Below are 18,078 nucleotides of genomic sequence, written 5' to 3'. Positions count from 1 at the left end.
AGAACACTTAAAATATTATGGTGAAATTTTAGGAAGCCAAAAGGCAAATTTGTCATATCTTTTTTTTTAACCATACTATGACAGCTAATGAGGCAGAGACTATATAAAATGCCCCCCTTTTCTTTGAATAAGTAAGGTTTTTTTCCAGTTAATTTTCTTTAAGAAAAAAATGTGTGCTTTTACTTATTGTTCTAACAATATTATTGAATTTTTAACTGGAAAGTCTTTTCCCCATATGTAAATAAGTGTTGCTCTTTCTGTGGGATTTAAGTCGAATGTGTCATAATTTTGGGAGCCACGTTCTAAGCAACTGTATTAAAGTGTTTTTATCAAAAAAGTAAAAAAGATATCACTATGGTAGGGATATTGTTTACCTGATTAAAATTTAAGCAGCTGTTTTAGTAGTTGAAAAAAGCTCTTTATGTGCAAAAATATACTAGGTACACTAAGTGCTGAGACAAATGATCAGGTCACTTTAAACATTTGGATCCATTTTTCCTTGTCATTAAATATCATCCTGTTTTTATAATACATGATCATATACTTACTTCCAGCCTCACATTTTGCTTATTTGAGAAACTGTTTCTACTTTGACTGTATAAAATCATAATTTTAAAACTCTGTGTGTTCCAAATAAGTTGACTTCCTCATTGAATTGTATTTTTAGAAAAAATTGGTATAGAGAACTTGTTTTTTAAGACAGAATTTAGAGGGAGGCACAGTGGAATCGGCTACTCTTCTGGGTGTTGTTGGGCCCCTCTGTTTTGTGGGTTGTACACAGAAGCTACATTAGTAAATTGCATTAAATCTCCAGGCTTGCACACGGAGGAATTTTACACATTACCTTTAATGACTTGCTAAACAAGATATACCAGTTTTACTGATAAACAGAGGCTCAGACTAAATAGCTTCCCAAAAGTCACACAGAGGTAGAGCAGTGATTGAAATTCTGTGCCAGTTGATTATGTAGCCTGTATAATAGCTAGTCTGTCGTGTTTCCTACTCAAGTTCAGTTTATTCATTTGTTCATGTAAGAAGAATGTGGAGAAAAAAAACGTAATCTTTTTTGGACTTCAGTTTGCTTTTCTGTCATATACATATACATTATCAGATTGACTCATTTACCTAAAATTTGATGTGTGTGCAAGAAACTGTGCTAGGAATAAGGTAATCTCACATATAAATTAATAGCAGTTCTGCAGAGAACATATGGGAGTTTGGAGGAAGCGCATGAGAGAAGTAGGTGATCCGGGAAGATGCCATATAGGGCAGGCATTTGAGCTGGAACTCCCAGCAGTGTGTAGGATTTCATTAGGCAGCAATGAAAGAAAAGCCTCCCAGGGGGCTAGCACAGCCTGAGCAACAACCCAGAGGATGGAAGTCATGTTAGCTGCCTCTAAGTAGGAGATTATTGTAAGATTTGCTGTGCGGCCAGATTTATGGAGGCTGTTGAGAAGGCTGTGGGATTTGTAAATTTAAGAATTCTTCCATATCTGATATCCTAATCAGTACTCATTCTAAGTGATTATTTATTAAATTGCAAAGTGTACAAGCTCTGAGCTCTCTGCTCCGGTGCTTCAAAGGGATCTGCCCTTCTCTTCCACAGTTCTGTGTTCATCACCTATATATAACGGGTCCAAGCACAACACAAATCCAAATGGATATTGTATTTGTTTCCCGAGACTGTTGAGATAAATTACTACAAACCTGGTGGCTTATAACAGCAGGAATTTATTCTCTCACAGTTCTGGAGGCCAGAAGTCTGAAATCTGTACTCCCTCTGGAGCTCGAGGGGAGAATCTGTTCTTTGACAGAGTAGCTTCTGGTGGCTGATGCATCCCTTGGCTTGCAGCCACATCACTCCAGTCTCTGACTCTGTCTTCACATCACTCTCTCTTCTCTGTGTTTATTTTTCCTCTTCTCTCTGTGAAATCCCCCTCTGCCTCCATTTATAAGGAGGTTGTGATGGCACCCAGGTAATCTGGGGTTGTCTCCTCATTGCATAATTGTTAATCACATCTGCAAAGACCCTTTCTCCAAATAAAGTAATATTTACAAGTTCCAAGGGTTTGGCCTTGATATCCTTGGGTGGCTGTTACTTAGTTCACTACATACAAGTTACCACAGAAATCACATGGGGGTGATTTGGACACTTTCCCCCTCTTACTGGGGAGCAATACTCACTAAGGAATGTGGAATCTAGCTGGAAAGCCACTGTTGGCCAAGAGCAAGTCATGTTGTCTTTATTCACTCACTCACTTCAGATCCAGCTGTGCTGGTTGCTGGAGAGCAAGGTAAGCAGAAGCCTTCAGACAGCTGGGTGAGATCAGGGACTGCAGGAAGCACAGGGGCACCGAGAGAAGTAAGGGTGCTTAACCCAGCCATGACTGAGCAGGGGAGGCTATTTAGAGGAGGTGAGGCCCAGTCTGGACCTGAGGAATACATAGGAGTCCCCCAAGAGATGTGTGTGTTGTAGGGAGGAAGTTGGGGACAGAAAACCTGTGCAAATGCCCAGAGGCCCAGGCAAGAGAGTGACAATGGGGACAGAAGTGAATGGTGGATTCGGAGGCTGTTGAGAAGGCAGGCCTGGCAGGAACTGGAGACTGATGGACCGTCCTAGAGGATGAGGGAGGAGCTGGGGGAACGCTGTCTGTTTTGGGCAGCCAGGTTCTTTCAGCAGGACAGAAGGCACAGGAGGAAGGGGCTGCTTTGTGGGCCTGGGGCGGGTAGAGACAAGATGATTAGTTTGGTTTGGGAGAGTTGTTAATTCCGTAATTCATGTCTCTCTCTTTCTCTCTTTCTCTCTCACATTAAAAACCACCATGGCCAAGATAAGGTGGTATCCTTTGCCAAGTTAGCAGTTTTCTTTGTTATTTACTCTCACTCAGAACCCTGGGACACTGCCACACAGTGATTCATATGTAAATTATTTGGAGTTAGAGTCCTGAATCACTTAACATGAATAATGGTAGATGGCTGAATAAGGTAAGTTCAGAGCAGTTTGAGATAAAAGTGACGTTCATACTGTATTGAGAGGGATTTTTTTTCCTGGCAAATGTAATCTAGAGAAAGTTTTTACGTATTGAATGCAGTGATTTCACAGGGATTGCCCAAGAAATCAGAGATGACATTCGTAACGACTTTTACAGGCTACTTTTGTTTTGCTTCCAATGATGATCCATTTAAAATGTGGATTGTTCCTTCCTAGACCATTTTACAGGTGCCATCAGAGGTTGAGAGACAAGGCTCCCATCTCCCACATTTCAGCAGAAACCCCCTAAGTGTGTAGGACCCAGGCCATTGTGGAGGAGAGCCCAGGACCGAGCTAACAAGCCACGATCTAGGACCGAGCTAACAAGCCACACTGACGGCATGCTTCAGGACTTACTCAGTAGTTCAGATGTCACACTGCCGGGGGTCCTGCGGGAAACTCCATGATCAGAAAGTTCCCAGAAGACTTTCTCTTGAGCCTTTATTGAGAAAGATAACTTCTGAGAGTGGTTGTCTCCCTAGGAGGTAGACATTTCATTTTAACTAGGATTTGAGAGAGCTCCTGGGGTCCTGGGGATGGGGATGATTTTACATAGGTCACTCTCAGTTAGCATCCCTACAAGAGCCCCTGAATAGAGAGAAGTTTACAGACTCTTCCAGCTTCAGAGGCAATGGGGAAGAGTTGGGGGGAGGGGGTGTGGGGACTGAAGTGATAGATCCATTTAGCTTTAAAATAAAATGCCCCTCTTACTGCCGTGGTTGTAACCCCCATAGTCTCGGCTTCAGTAGAGTGAAAGAAATGCATTTGCTTGCCTTGACATGTTCACAGAAGTCCATCTGACTCTGCTTATTAGTGTGATAAAGGTCAGACTTGGCCCAGATCATCCAGAGGCCTCGAAGTGAACCAACGACAAGGTGTTTGCTGAATCTTTGTCCCTGTGGCCACAAGGAGTTGGCTGTCAAGCTGCTTCCCTTGGGAGGGACCAGGGTGCACTGTTTGCTGTTAGTACTGGGGCTCTGTGACTTAGACTTAAGGAATTGGAAACAGGTAGGCTGCCCTGTCCCCAGCCTCGCAGCTGTGGTTTGTAAGGGTCTGAGATCTGGAAGCATTTGTTGAGCCCCAAGCTGGTTGGGTGTAGGCTTTCCACTCCTGCTCATTAAGGGGCATAGATCCTCCTCCCAGCCAAGCCTAGTGTGATTCTGCCTGGACCCCAACTCACTATAAGACTACCTCTTGTTCCTATCTTTCCAAGGAATTAAGTACTTTCCGCTTTGCAGCTGTCATGTTCACTTTGAAAAACTCCAACTTCTACTGAAGCATTCTTTTTTAAGAGGTGATATTGTGTCGTACAAAAAATGTGGGCTTGGATGTCAGAAACCTAGGTTTACATTTCCCCTCAAAAGACTGTTCTAAGGATAAAGTGTTAAGACATCACACAGATACTTTGTTTTGCAAAGAGACTGACAGATAGCAACTAGATTCCTCGTAAATTTTCTTTTCTTTTCCGACTTCCATTTAGCATCTGCACTGTCATTTGCCAACAGTTACCGAATGGCTTCTTGAACAAGCACAGTGCATTCAACATTGGAGAAATGGCCTTCATGGGCAGGAGCTTGTGCAGTTTTCAGGCTGTTTGAGGTGGCTTAGAGTAAAAAGGCATGTCCACATGTGTGCATGAAGATACATGGAGAACCTCCATGACATCTTGACCTGGAGATAATTACCTTACCGTTGCAGTGGAACACTATTGAGTGCTGGATTCATGATAGCAAAGACGAATGGGACGACACTATGAGGAAGGGACACACACACACACACACACACACACAGATGTATATGTATGTGTGTGTTAGGTAGCAAATGCTATCTCTTATATGGTAAGTTTTATGTAAAAGTTATATTTGAAAACTGAGAATGTGTCAGAGGGCAATTAGTTAATTTAATAGAGCATACCCTAAATTCAAAATAATTCATTGCTATAGCTAATAAGGATCAACACATGTGATATTATTGAAATATTTTCATGTCTCATAGAAACAGAGCAGTAGTTATTTCTGATTCATGTTTGGTGTATTGAAAATAACTCCTTAATACTGTGGGTAAACATTTTGCTACAGTGCCGATCCCAGCTGCATGACTCGCCAGGATTGATAATCAGGTAGTATTTTCGAGGAAGTGGTTAGAGTTAAAATAAAAACAGTGGTCCCTGTGGTACTCTATGTTTCCTGATTTCTGAGATATGAAATGAATGATTCCATACCCAGACATAGAGGGAGAACTTTTTTTTTTTTCAGAAATTCAGCATGAAATTCAAATTCATTATTAGTAATGGGTTAAAAAAAATAATGCTCAAGTTGTATTCCATACATGTGCAAATTTCCTTATATAGTTTCCTTATATAGATCTTGATTTTGAGTGTATACTCAAAAAGTGGTTGTGGGGAGCCTGGGTGGCTCAGTCCATTAAACACCCAACTCTTGATTTCAGTTCAGGTTGTAATCTCAGGGTCATAAGATTGAGCCCCGTGTGGGGCTTGGTTCTGGGTATGGAGCCTCCTTAACATTCTCTCTCCCTCTCCCTCCCTCTCTCTCTCTCTTTTTTTTTTTTTTATTTAAGATTTTATTTATTTATTTGACAGAGATCACAAGTAGGCAGTGGAAGGCAGAGAGAGGAGGAAGAAACATGCTCCCTGCCGAGCAGAGAGCCCAGTGCAGAGCTCAATCCTAAGACCCTGGGATCATGACCTGAGCCAAAGGCAGAGGCTTAACCCACTGAGAAACCAGGCATCACTTTTCTTCTCTTTAAGAAAAAAAAAAAAAAGTGGTTTCAGCTGACTCACAAAGCACAGTATCTTGTGCCCAAGCTTTCTCAGTCTCATGACCTCTTACAGCATCAGAGGCAATGCTGAGACCAGAAGGCAGTATGTTCTGTGTACCAGAGCAGCACCGCTGATCCCTTTCAAGGATATCTGTTCCTTTTTGCTAGTGACTGTGACTTGTCACAGTCACTATGACTTGTCCTGTCACAATGGAAACCGACTCAGCCAGGACTTGTTTTGTCTCTGCACCAAGGGAGATGCTTCCTTCGGCGTCCAATCTCCCGTCGTGTATCTTCCAGAATATAGGGATAGAGCAGAGGGTTCTGCGGTTCCTGACCCACCTCTCTAATCTCTTCCTTTGACAGGAGCACCTGATTGAGAATGAAGTGTCAATCCTGCGCAGGGTGAAACATCCGAATATCATCATGCTGGTTGAGGAGATGGAAACAGCTACTGAGCTCTTTCTAGTGATGGAACTGGTCAAAGTAAGAGGATGGAGAGATTTCAGGAGATTTCATTGGTGCCAAATCCCAAGACTTATCATATTCTTGAAAGCCCTAATTGGAAACATATTTTCCTACCTTGAGGCTTTTGTTATTTATAATTGTTTATGGACTTGTGTCATTTTTCATCTACTCTAGGGTGATGAACCTTCTTTATTACCTTCATAGGCTTGTCACTGTTGACATTCTGTTGTGTTCTTTTTTGTGTGCATCAGGGTGGAGATCTCTTTGATGCAATTACCTCTTCAACCAAGTACACTGAGAGAGACGGCAGTGCAATGGTGTACAACCTGGCCAACGCCCTCAGGTATCTTCATGGCCTGAGCATTGTGCACAGAGACATCAAGCCAGAGAACCTCTTGGTATGTCATCTTTGCTTTTTTTTTGTTCCAGTTCATGCCTCTGTTCCCTTAAAATGACATGATCATGTGCAAACAGTATCACTTCAGAATCTGTACCAATCCTGCAATAAGGACTGAGAGATTTTAAATTTAGAGATTCACCATGACTCAAGACAATGACCATAAGTTATTAATGGATTTCTTGAATTGATATGCACTTCTGCATGTATTGTTTATCAGACATTAGAAAACATGTTTCCGTTTCCATTTTGATTGATACTATGCTGAATAAAGTAAGAAGGAAAATTATTTTATGAGGCAAAACTTCTGAAGAATAAACTAGAGATAAAATCAGGAGCTTACAGGAGACAGAAATAGAATGTGATGGTTCGTTTATGTTCAGGACAGAACTTTGGAAGTAATCTGGTCCGTTTCTCTCAGCTTTACAGCTACAGAAATTGAGACTCAGATGCTAATTTTTCTGGCTAAGAAATCTCATGTGTCCCATTGTTTTCCAGAAGAAAGTCTGTGGCACTCAGAGGGCTGCATGGTCTGGTCCCGGTTTACATTTCCAGGCTCCTCTCCTGTTCCTGACTCTTCCCCACCCATCTGTCCAGAGTGGCACTCAACCTCCATGGCAGCTGTCGTACACACAGCTTGCTCATTGGGCCAACCTTTGTGTCCACACCGTAGAGGAATTTTAGGGACGCTGATTAGGAACTTCGATCAACACACAACCCTCCTCCCCGTCCCCCCAAACACCCAAACGCACAGGACCATTTTTTCCTCAATTTCCACTTTTCAGGGCTGAGTATTGTCATCATTACAGCTTAGGAGGTGGGATTTTGTGAGTATTCTACATCATGGATAATCCAAACTCTGATTTTCCCATCCCCAGTCATTAGTTAAGACTTAACTTTATCAACACCATTACATATCACTGTTTATTTCCATACTGGTCTACATTTGCAATATCCTGTCTCCTGGCAACATGGCAAACACGTTCCTCTCATATGACACTGAGCAAAAGGTATGTCTTCTTTGATATCACTCCTAACTCCCCAGACAGAGTCAGTCATGGCCCCCTTTCATTTCTGTTCTATGTGCCCTGGTGTGGTGAGTTTATCATGTACTTGAGTGACTCTTTCTCTAGATAAAGCGCTATTAGGGGCAAGGTTTTTGTCTCCATTATTTTCATGTCGCCAGTGCCCTGAACAGTGCCAAGGAAGCACAGACTGGACATAGAGTAAATGGTTGGTGACTGAGCACTGGTAGTCACTCAGCTAGCTAACATCTGGCACTCAGACTCAAGTCTTTGCAGCTTGTCTCATACTTGCACTGTACAAGTAATTGTTGAAAGGAATATGCATTGATGTTGAGGCTTTTAGGCCATCCTGGGGACTTTCTGCTAATCCATTCTCTACTTTTGGTAATACCATTTGATGATCTGAGTATCCACTTCAAAGTATGTGAGTTTGTTTGTTGGTTGGTTTTTTCTTATTGTCTTCTGCGTTGAAGAGTTATGTTTCATGTCTAGGTTCTCTTATTGGGAAAATAAACGTCCTTTCTCTGTAAAACAGGATGTATTATAGACTTGGTTTTATGAACTCTAAGGAGGAACAGAGACAGAATTATAGACTGGGCCTTGGGATAGAAGTGAGGATATGGTGTTCTCTCCTCAAAACAGTCTTCCCGGGGCACCTGGGTGGCTCAGTGGGTTAAAGCCTCTGCCTTCGGCTCCGGTCGTGATTCCAGGGTCCTGGGATCGAGCCCCACGTCAGGCTCTCTGCTCAGTGGGGAGCCTGCTTCCCTTCCTCTCTCTCTCTGCCCGACTCTCTGCCTACTTATGATCTCTATCTGCCAAATAAATAAATAAAATCTTAAAAAAAAAAAAACCAAAACTTAAAAACAAAAAAACGTCTTCTTGGTCATTATGACCTTATAGTGTCTGTCAGTGTCTGTCTGTCCTGCATGGAACTGAGGTTGTCCAGGGGCTCCACAAGCAAAGGTAACAAGGCTTTGTCTGGCTGTGGCCAGATGTCAATGCCTTGGTATTAATGAGGATGCCTCCTTTGTTTCTCCCTGCTATCCCTGGCCCACTTCACCCTGGTGGCTGTGGTTACTGACATTTTCTGGAAATACAGAGCCACGGGTCCCTAAGGACAATAGGTTACTGTGCAGCCAGCTCACACTGCAGCTCTGATGGCTGAAGCCTGGGAGAAAGGTGACTGAGGCCTTGGCGAACTGGCTGTAAGCTAGGGAGGGTCTGTTTCCCAGAATGTCAATTCCATTCTTACTTCCCTTTTCTTCTGTTTTCCACTCACAATGTACAGAACATCTCAGAGTCTGATCCTGCCTCCCTTTCTCGTGCCACATGATGGGGACCAGGGTCTCCAACATGAACTGTCTTAGAATATAACCAGAAAATTGGAACCAACTTCCTCATCCTGTCTAACTTGCCTCAGACGAGTCTTCACCCTGTCTTCAAGACCTGCTGCGACCCCACTTTGCTACCCAAAGGGGAAGAGAAGGAAGAAGATGATAAAATGGATGTCTGGATAAGGCTAAAGTGTGATAGAAAAGGGTCAGGCTTTGGAAGCCCTTAGCTGCACAGCTCTAAGTAAAATATAAGCCTGCTGTTGAGAACTTAATTAGATCACTCTGCAGATTCTACAGTTAGTCAGCAGGATGGCATTATTGCCTCAGGATGAGAAAGTGCCATTGAGGCACTGAAAGTAAATACACAGAGTGACTGTCAGCCTCTTCCTACCCTAAAAGCAAATTCCGTTGTTAAGCACCAAAGCATTCACACATCTGATTTGCATCCCCTTCTCCGGGAGCAGCGTCATAATTTAAAACCCTGCCAGTAGAGACGTATGGGTCGCCGTGTCAGGGAGCACGGGAGTGGCCATTAATGCCGTGAGTTACAGCCCGGTGGTGCCCTGTCAGACTTAACTATGGGAGACCAGTGATAAATTCTGCTTTTCCAGGAGTTCTGGAGACCGGGGAGAGAAGACGTTTGGTTTCTCATATTTGAAGCCCTTCTAAATCATTATGTTGACATTTTATTTAGAGAACACGTAGCGTTCGCTTTGTATGTGGGATCTGCATTCCTCACATCTTCAGCTTTTGCATTCTGAATGCAGCCTCTGACAGAGCATCTCTTCCGTGTGTGGTGGGGCATTTGAGCACCGCAGGGCTGGTGTCGCGGTCATGATGGTCAAGACTCTCTCAGCATCTGTGTGTGGGTGCAGGCTGCCGGCAGGCTTCTTCCAGGCCCACTGTCTTGCGTTTAGACCTAGAGCTGGTGCAGGATGGTGCCATGAGGGGGCAAAGGTACTGGTTGGAACCCCCACTTGATAGCTGCTTGTGACTTGAGTTCTCTGTGCCTCAGTTTCCCCATCTGTAAAACAGAGGCAAGAGTTATTTTCCTGTTCACCCAGGGGGGTGACTCTGTCTGGACTCTGGTCCAGTGAGATCATGTGTGGGAAAAGCATTGGAATCTCTCTGGTTCTGGGAGATGTCAGTGGCTGGGGAGAGAAAGGAGCACTCTGCCAGAACAGAAGGCCTTTGGAGCCCCTGTACGCACTCGTTTGGCTCTTTCTTCAAATCGGTCTCTTAAAGCAATGCCATATGTGTGTATGTCAGTGCCGGTCTTTTAAAGCGGTGTCACGAATGTGCATCTATATGTATAGATTGATAAATATTCCTGCTTTGAAGAGCATCTCCAGCTAAGATTCTGAAATGAACTCATATTATCTTTCACATATTTGCCTCTGGGTCTCGTGTTGGGAAGTGATGAATCAGATGAAGTATTATTTCGGGCTTGTCTGCTCCTTATGACACTTCTCTTTTGATGTTTAGCCAAGGAGTGCCACTTGCCCAGACATAATTCAGTGATTATGAACTGCCCAGTACCTTTCTATTTATGGTCCTGCGTCTGACTCTGAATTCCTTATAGGCAATATGAGAAACGGGGCTTTGGGGACTTCTGAGTGTCTGACAACAACCCTCAAATACCCCTAGGCGTCTGTAAATTACGTGTCTAAAGTAAACACTATTTTTCAAAAAAATGTACCTAATGAGTGTATTTTAAACTTGTAAAAACAAAATCACAATGACATTAATGAAACTTTTTTTTTTTTTTTGCTTCCATGATACAGGCATTGAAAATTATAATGTTGCTTAGAATGTTCTTATCACTGCAGTTACTTGGGGGAATTTCTGAAGTCTGGGTTTCAGTAAATGCATCATAAATTCTAACTGTAATTCTCTATATCAGATTGTTCTCGTTAATGTTTACATTAAACATAATGGATGGAAAGTCATCCTAAGACCCTGGCATGACTGAGAACCTGGTTTCTCTTGCTTTAGGCTAAATCATTAGTAGCTTAGAATATGCCTCTGCTGAGTTGTGGCGGACTCAGAATGATAAATATCTCTGAGGGACTCAACAGCCTCACCATTACTCCCCTGAAACTTGAAAGTCATAAAGACGTGTGCTGGGGATGTATACTTAGTACATAATTGTGAAAGCACTTACTAAAACGCTAAGGTGAAACACATTCTTCTTAAGCTGATGAGGACATCCCAGGTAAGGAATGTCAGTGTCACACTTTTTAAATGCCTCTACAGTTTGGGTATTGGTGACATGGGGGAGCCCTGATTTTGATGCTTTTTCATGATGTCTCTGTAAATCACTTCCCCTCATTAAGTATCAGACTCATGGAAAATGTTATTAACATGCTTATCTTGAAAAAACATAATTTTCTAAATTGTTCATCTTTTAGTAAGAAATGATTTGAGTGAGGATCTGGTTCAGTTCATCGTAAAATATGAGGAAAAGAAAACTAAATAGAACAAAAATATAAAAGTAGAGAATGACATTACATTAGTACAGATTAGATCTCTGTATTCTGAAATTCACCATTCTCAAGATAATTCATCTCAAGATGAGTAGACAAGGATGTTAAAGTTCATGCAGTTAAATCTAAAAACCATCTATTTAGCATGTAGCTTTCAGATTTTGATCTCATAAGGAAAGTTTGCTTATAAATAAAATTAATTTTTTCTGATTATAGAACCAATACATGTTCATTATAAGGGTTTTGGAAACTAGTGAAAAGTCTGTAAAGAAGAAAGCTGAAGGAAACTGCAGTGCTACCACCTAGAAATAAATTGACTATTTTGGTGTATTATACTGAATATATAATTTTGAATATTCTTTTCTTCTGTAATATAGTGAATATTTTCCATAGGATTAGTACTTCGTTGAAATGTGCTTACTAGTGAGTGTATTTTATTATAGGAATGTACCATAATTTATGAAGTCCTTGTCTTGTTCATTGTTCATGTTCTTTCCAATTTTGAAAACATAGATAAATTCTAGATTGGTGGCATTGTGTGTAACCTTTGGGTTCATCTCTATTCCCTTAGGGTTGGGTCTTAAAAGCAAGGGTTAGAAATAATTTTTAAGAAATTTACATGTTGCTTAAATGTTTTCTAGAAAGATTGCTTCCCATGTAAACAAAGAGCGTTCACATCTTTACCAGCATTTTTTTTTTAAGATTTTTATTTATTTGACAGACAGACCGCAAGTAGGCAGAGAGGCAGGCAGAGAGAGAGGAGGAGGAGGAGGCAGGCTCCCTGCTGAGCAGAGAGCCGGACGCGGGGCTCAATCCCAGGACCCTGGGATCATGACCCAAGCCGAAGGCAGAGGCTTAACCCACTGAGCCACCCAGGCACCCCTTTACCAGCATTTTTAAACCGTTTGCAATATGATATTTATTTGATCTTATCAGCCAGACCTTCTGGGAAAAGGAAGGAAGGGGCTCATTCACTGAACCCTGATCCAAGCTTGGTCTCCTCACACCAACCCCAGGGGTCAGGGGCTGTTCTCATGTCTCCCAGGTGAAGAAACATGTTCAGGGAGTGGCTCACGAAGGTCACGCAACCAGGAAGCAGGTGGGGTGGTTGGTGATTTAAGTTCAGGCCGTCTGTTCCCAAAGTTTATTTTCTTTCTAAATTTATAAAATTTTTCCCTATGAAATATTTATGTTTGCCATTGACTGTCCCAAAAACAAGTCCAGATTTCATGTTCTAAGCTAAACATGGAAGTGTTTTAGTGGGCACGGTAAACAGCATTTCCGAGACTCTCAAGTACCTCACACACAGCAAACATGCAACAAAGGTCAGTTCCCGTTTCTGAGCTTAGAGGCCTCTCTGGCCATGTTGGGTAAGCAGCTGCCTGCACCCCAGCTGTTGTGTCCGCAGGCACACATACTTATTATACTCCTAGGTAAGGAGCTTTAGCGAAGATGGAAGGTACTGTCTTTCTGATTTCACACAATCGTGCAAAATTTCTAAAGAAAAAATTCAGAGTTTAAAGCATCAAAAATAAATCATGGTGTTATTATCTCAGGGATTTTTTTTTAAAGTTGATAAATACATGTATCTGTGTTGTTTCTATCTAATTCCAAAGGCCCTTTCAGAATCGCTGAGAAAAGGAGCTACTGACTGTTGGCTGGTTTCTGTTCCAGGTGTGTGAATATCCCGACGGAACCAAGTCCTTGAAACTGGGAGATTTTGGGCTGGCCACTGTGGTAGAAGGTCCTTTATATACAGTCTGTGGCACACCGACTTATGTGGCTCCAGAAATAATTGCTGAAACTGGGTAAGACTCCTGGTAGCTTTGGTTGGTACTTTCACTTTGGTGGAAGAAGGTATGTGCTGCCACCCCAGCTGCTGTGTATTCACGGGCCTCCTGGGAAGGTGGGGGGTGGGAGAGGCTGTTACCTGCATCGTGACTGTGATCTCGGGAACTCAGGTTTGTGCTTCTGTATCCAGGAGCCAGAGGCTTGGACTTTTGTCCGGAGGCCAGTAGTCCCCAAGATTGCAGTTAGGTTGGGAGAAGAGTAGATGCCTCTGTCCAAAGGGCAGTTAATTCCTCTACGTGAAATGAGTGCTTTGACACTGAGAAATTCCTTTTTCGTAACAAAGAAGCAAGTACTCCAGTAATGTGGAGGGTCCTCGGGAGTAATGTCTTTATTTCTTCTCCTCCACCCACTTTGTTTTCCCAGCTATGGCCTGAAGGTGGACATTTGGGCAGCAGGCGTGATTACATACATACTTCTCTGTGGGTTCCCACCATTCCGGAGGTCAGTGGCTCTTTGAGTAATAACATTTGAATTGTAAACTCTCTCCCTTTGATCAGCAGGCAACCTCATCCTGGCAATCAGGACCAGAAAGTGGTCAATAAAAATGTCAGTTAAAAATTACATAAACATACCTTTCACTTTTTATCTTAATTTACAACCTATTACTGGATATTCCTTGACCACACTTTTGATGTGAGGCCAAGGACTTTGCATGGTGTATGGCCCTTTGAGTTTCTTATGGGCATTCTTCTGTAAAACACACCCATCGTCCAATGTCTACAATTTCCATTCTCAGTCTTTTTCAAGGATAGTAAGATTTAAAGATGCTAGTGAAGCAATCTGATCCTTCTAGGTAAACAGAACTTTTTCCAGGTCTTAATAGTTATTTCTCCTACTTCATTTGACAGCAGGTCTTTTTTTTTTTTTTTTTTAAACAACTCACTTTCCCAAATGGTCAACTTAGTTCTCATAGACTCATAGAAACAGTGAATTCTTTCTTTTAAAATTAATCTCACGGTTTACATAATATTTAATGAAGTAGAATTACAAACGCTTTCAGCATAAATAGGCCTTGGAACCAACAGACCTACTCTTGGTAACCACATATCTCACCAGGTAGCAGGGCAGAGATGGCCACACAGAGGTGTCAGAGTGTGGAACAGATGGCCCAGGACACACTCAGTTCCCCAGCAGGGTGTACATGAAGGGAGTGCAGGGCTTTGACCACAGCGCCTCTTTTGGTCTGTTCCATCTTCTTCTTTGGAGCAAATGAATGCTTTGGAAGCAGAAGTTCAACTCATGATGCAAGTATACTTTTCTTCTGAGTTTTCTTGAGCTCTCTTTCTCTTCATTTTCATCCTCCATTTTGTTCATTTTACAACTACTGTTGAGTAGCCGCTGTGTGCCAGACACTGTTCTAAGTGTCGGGAATCATGTGGCAAACAATGCACATTCTCTGATGTCATAGTTATGGTGTGGTGTTAGGTCAGTAAGTTCAGCAGGTTGAATTCACTGCCCCTCCCCAACATTTTATTATAAAGCTTTGAAACACACAGGGAAGTTGGAAGGTGTATCCTTTTTAAATGGTCAGTTTTCAAATGAATTGAGCGGTTTTCTTTTTCGCTGACATTACAGTAGACACAACAGTGAGGACACAGAGATGTCAGTCTCTACTTCTGAGAGCCTTATGGTGTAAAGATGCCCATCACCAGAATATTGATCAAGAAGAATACACGAAACACATGAAGACCTGCTCCTTTGAGGCTGGGAAGGTTAAATGAAAGAGAGATTTGAGTGGGACCTTGTCCTTGTGGCTAGGGTTGGGTGTCTGCAGGTGGGAAGACCTTAGCAGTCAGCTTTTGCTAACTAACAAACCACTCTAAAAGTTAGAGCTGTCAGTTCTGTGGACTGACTGGGCCATTCTTCCTGTCTGGGCTGGCCAGCTGGGACGTGGAAGCTCCATGTGGCAGCATTCATGTGCCTGGTAGTTGGCTCAGTGTCAGCAGGAGCCATAGATAAGATTCTGTCAAGTGTCCTTCAGCGTTCAGTGGCTTAGCCTTGGTTTCACATGATGGTGGCTTTATAGGATTCCCAAAAGCGGCCAAAGAGAAGGCAAGTTCATTTGCCCAACCATTTTCCAAGTCTCTGCTTGATTCGCTTTTTTTTTTTTTTTAGAGATTTTATTTACTTGGCAAAGAGAGATCACAAGTAGGCAGAGAAACAGGCAGAGTGGGGAGAGGGGGCAGCAGGCTCCCTGCTGAGCAGAGAGCCTGATTCAGGGCTCAATCCCAGGACCCTGAGATCACAGTCTGAGCCCAAAGCAGAGGCTTAACCCACTGAACCACCCAGGTGCCCCTTGACTCACTTTGCTGATTGATGTCCCATGGACCAAATGAAGTTACACTCCTGAGTCTAGAGTAAATGTGAGAGAAGATTTAACCAGGTCTGTTCATGGAGTGGAATGATTTGTGGCTATTTTACATTTACAGTTCCATTAGATTCTGGCTGGTTTGGGCACTGACCTGTTTGAGGAACTAGTCAAGTCCAGGGGGCAGTGTGTTTTGATGGCACATTATCATGGGGCCAATTATAGCAGGGGTGCCTTCCTAGGTTAACCCACCTTGGCGTCAGCTGGGAAAGGGTTATCAGGGATCAGTTTAGAGGAATGTGTGCTCACAACTCCCTCTAGTGTTTCCACGCACCAGGGCAGTCTACAAGTTTTTTTTATTTGATTTTGCTTTTTACTTTTTAACAAAAGCGACACTGAGATTGAACAGTATGTGTCACTTGTGACTGGTTGCTCAGTGGACAGCAGCTTTTTTGTGGGAACTGGAGGTAAGTCTAGCTAATCAAAGCAGTCAAGCTGGTTACAAAAGCTGCTGACTTCTATTCAGAAGCTGGTCCTGCAACCATGAGGTTAGCTGCAGCCCAAGAAAGTCTGTTCTTGGGGCCCCTGACATAAAGTGATATTTGCATAACTGTACTGATAATATTGTTTTTTCTGAAATATACACTCATTCCCCAATAAGTGAATTGTATGAACATCCTTTGTGAGATAGTTTATAACATTTCAAGTAACATCATAGGACCTTTAACAATTTGCCATTGAAAAGAGAGAGTGTGCTCAGACTTATTGTTTTCAAGGTTTTTCTTACTGTACATTTTAAACATGCTGCACCTTGGTCCATGGGCTCTATTGTTTTAGGATTTAAAAGTGCCCTGAAAGCATCTCAGCCAGACTGTGGAGTATAAATGTGTTAATAAGTGCAGTGTAGATTTCATCGGAGTGACTTTTACTATGTGACTATTTCGAAGGATAAATTAGCTTTCTGTTCTTCTAGTGAGGGGTGGTCTGAAGTTCTCAAAGCACTTGCATTTCTCACTGTGGATCCTAAAAGGTGCCTTCTAATTGTCAAGACCCTGTAGGCTTGTGTTTGTTGACTCAGACTATTTTGCCAAGCACCTAGGTGACTTGCTGCAGGTACCTTTCCAACTTTTTAGCTGTATACTAACAAAATAAAAGACATCTATATTAATAAAACATAAGCTGTTTGGTATTCCAGAAAATAAAAGGGAGATGAGTAATAGGGATGGCTAAAAGGAACAGTTCTGGAGATGGGTGATTTTTAACATCTTTTTCTAACATTGTCTCCTGGGGTCCTCTAGTCTCCTAAAGATGTCTGTAAAGCCTCATTGTGTTCTGTGCCTCCTTCACTCATCTGGAAGGAGACTCGAGCTGAGTTCAGTCACTAAGGAAATAACAGTGAAAAAGAAAACACATAGACACTTAGAAAGAAATAGTCTGTGGTGCCGTCATAGACAAGCACCTCCCAGGACAGCAGTGGGGATCTCTTGCCTCACCGGGCTGTCTGGCTTGACTTCTCCTCATTGTGCCTCTTGACCCAGACTTCATGGACTGACAGAGGTCAGTTCAGCTGGCTTAGGGAGAGGTCACAGATGTTCACAAAGCTCACCGACTCTGCAGGCATGCATGGAGATGTTTCGAGAGCAGTCCCAGGACACCGCAATAAAACAAACACCATAGTAAAGCGAGTCCAATGAATTTTCTGGATTCCCAGTGCATATAAAGGTTATGTTTACACTGTACTGTAGTCTATTAAATAGTGTGCAATAGCATTATGTCTAAAAAAGCGAGTCATACACCTTAATTTAAAAATGCTTTGTTTAAAAAAAAAAACAGGGGTACCTGGCTGGCTGGCTGGCTGGCTCAGATGGTAGAGATTACGACTCTTGATCTCAGGGGTCATGAGTTCAAGCCCCAGGCTGGGCATAGAGCCTACTTTAAAATAACAACAACAACAATAATAATATTAAAATAAAAATAATTTATTGCTAAAAAACGCTAACCATCATTTGAGCTTTAGCAGGTTGTAGTCGATGAGCACAGATCACTTAACTAACAATAATAATGAAACAGTGTGAAATATTGCGAGAGTTACCAAAATGTGACATAGAGACACAAAGTGAGCAAACGCCATTAGAAAGTGGTACGGATGGATGCACTCAACGCAGGGCTGCCATAAACCCTCATTGTGTAAAACAGAGATGATCTGCAAAGGGCAGTAAAGTGAAGCCCAGATAAAATGAGGTTTGCCTATACCCTTGTTCACTGAACAGGAGTGGGAATCATCCCATCATCAGGCAGCCCCAGAATTTGTCGCTAGGCACTGCCCTGCACGATTAACTTCTACGGACACCACAGTCACTTACTCCGAGAGGGCAATTAGCATGACTGGGCTTATGTGGT

The 18,078-nt window shown here is 42.5% G+C and overlaps 1 protein-coding gene across 9 annotated transcripts in view; it reads left to right on the top strand.

The window, feature by feature from the left end:
* Positions 1 to 18,078, top strand: part of DCLK2 (doublecortin like kinase 2) — a 144,168-nt gene that overhangs the window by 117,007 nt on the left and 9,083 nt on the right. For all 9 annotated transcript variants that reach the window (XR_199858.3, XM_004758034.3, XM_004758033.3 and 6 more), the window contains 4 exons: positions 6,176 to 6,295; positions 6,529 to 6,675; positions 13,194 to 13,327; positions 13,734 to 13,811. Coding sequence is in view for 8 of the 9 variants with exons in the window: in XM_004758034.3 (XP_004758091.1) it covers positions 6,176 to 6,295; positions 6,529 to 6,675; positions 13,194 to 13,327; positions 13,734 to 13,811 (479 nt within the window). In the remaining variant the exon portion in view is untranslated. The remainder of the gene's footprint in view (positions 1 to 6,175; positions 6,296 to 6,528; positions 6,676 to 13,193; positions 13,328 to 13,733; positions 13,812 to 18,078) is intronic.

This window comes from Mustela putorius, unplaced genomic scaffold, assembly GCF_011764305.1.
Source record: "Mustela putorius furo isolate JIRA1106 unplaced genomic scaffold, ASM1176430v1.1 tig00000242_pilon_pilon_pilon, whole genome shotgun sequence".
Classification (NCBI taxonomy): domain Eukaryota; kingdom Metazoa; phylum Chordata; class Mammalia; order Carnivora; family Mustelidae; genus Mustela; species Mustela putorius.
This window is presented reverse-complemented; position numbering and strand designations above follow the sequence as displayed.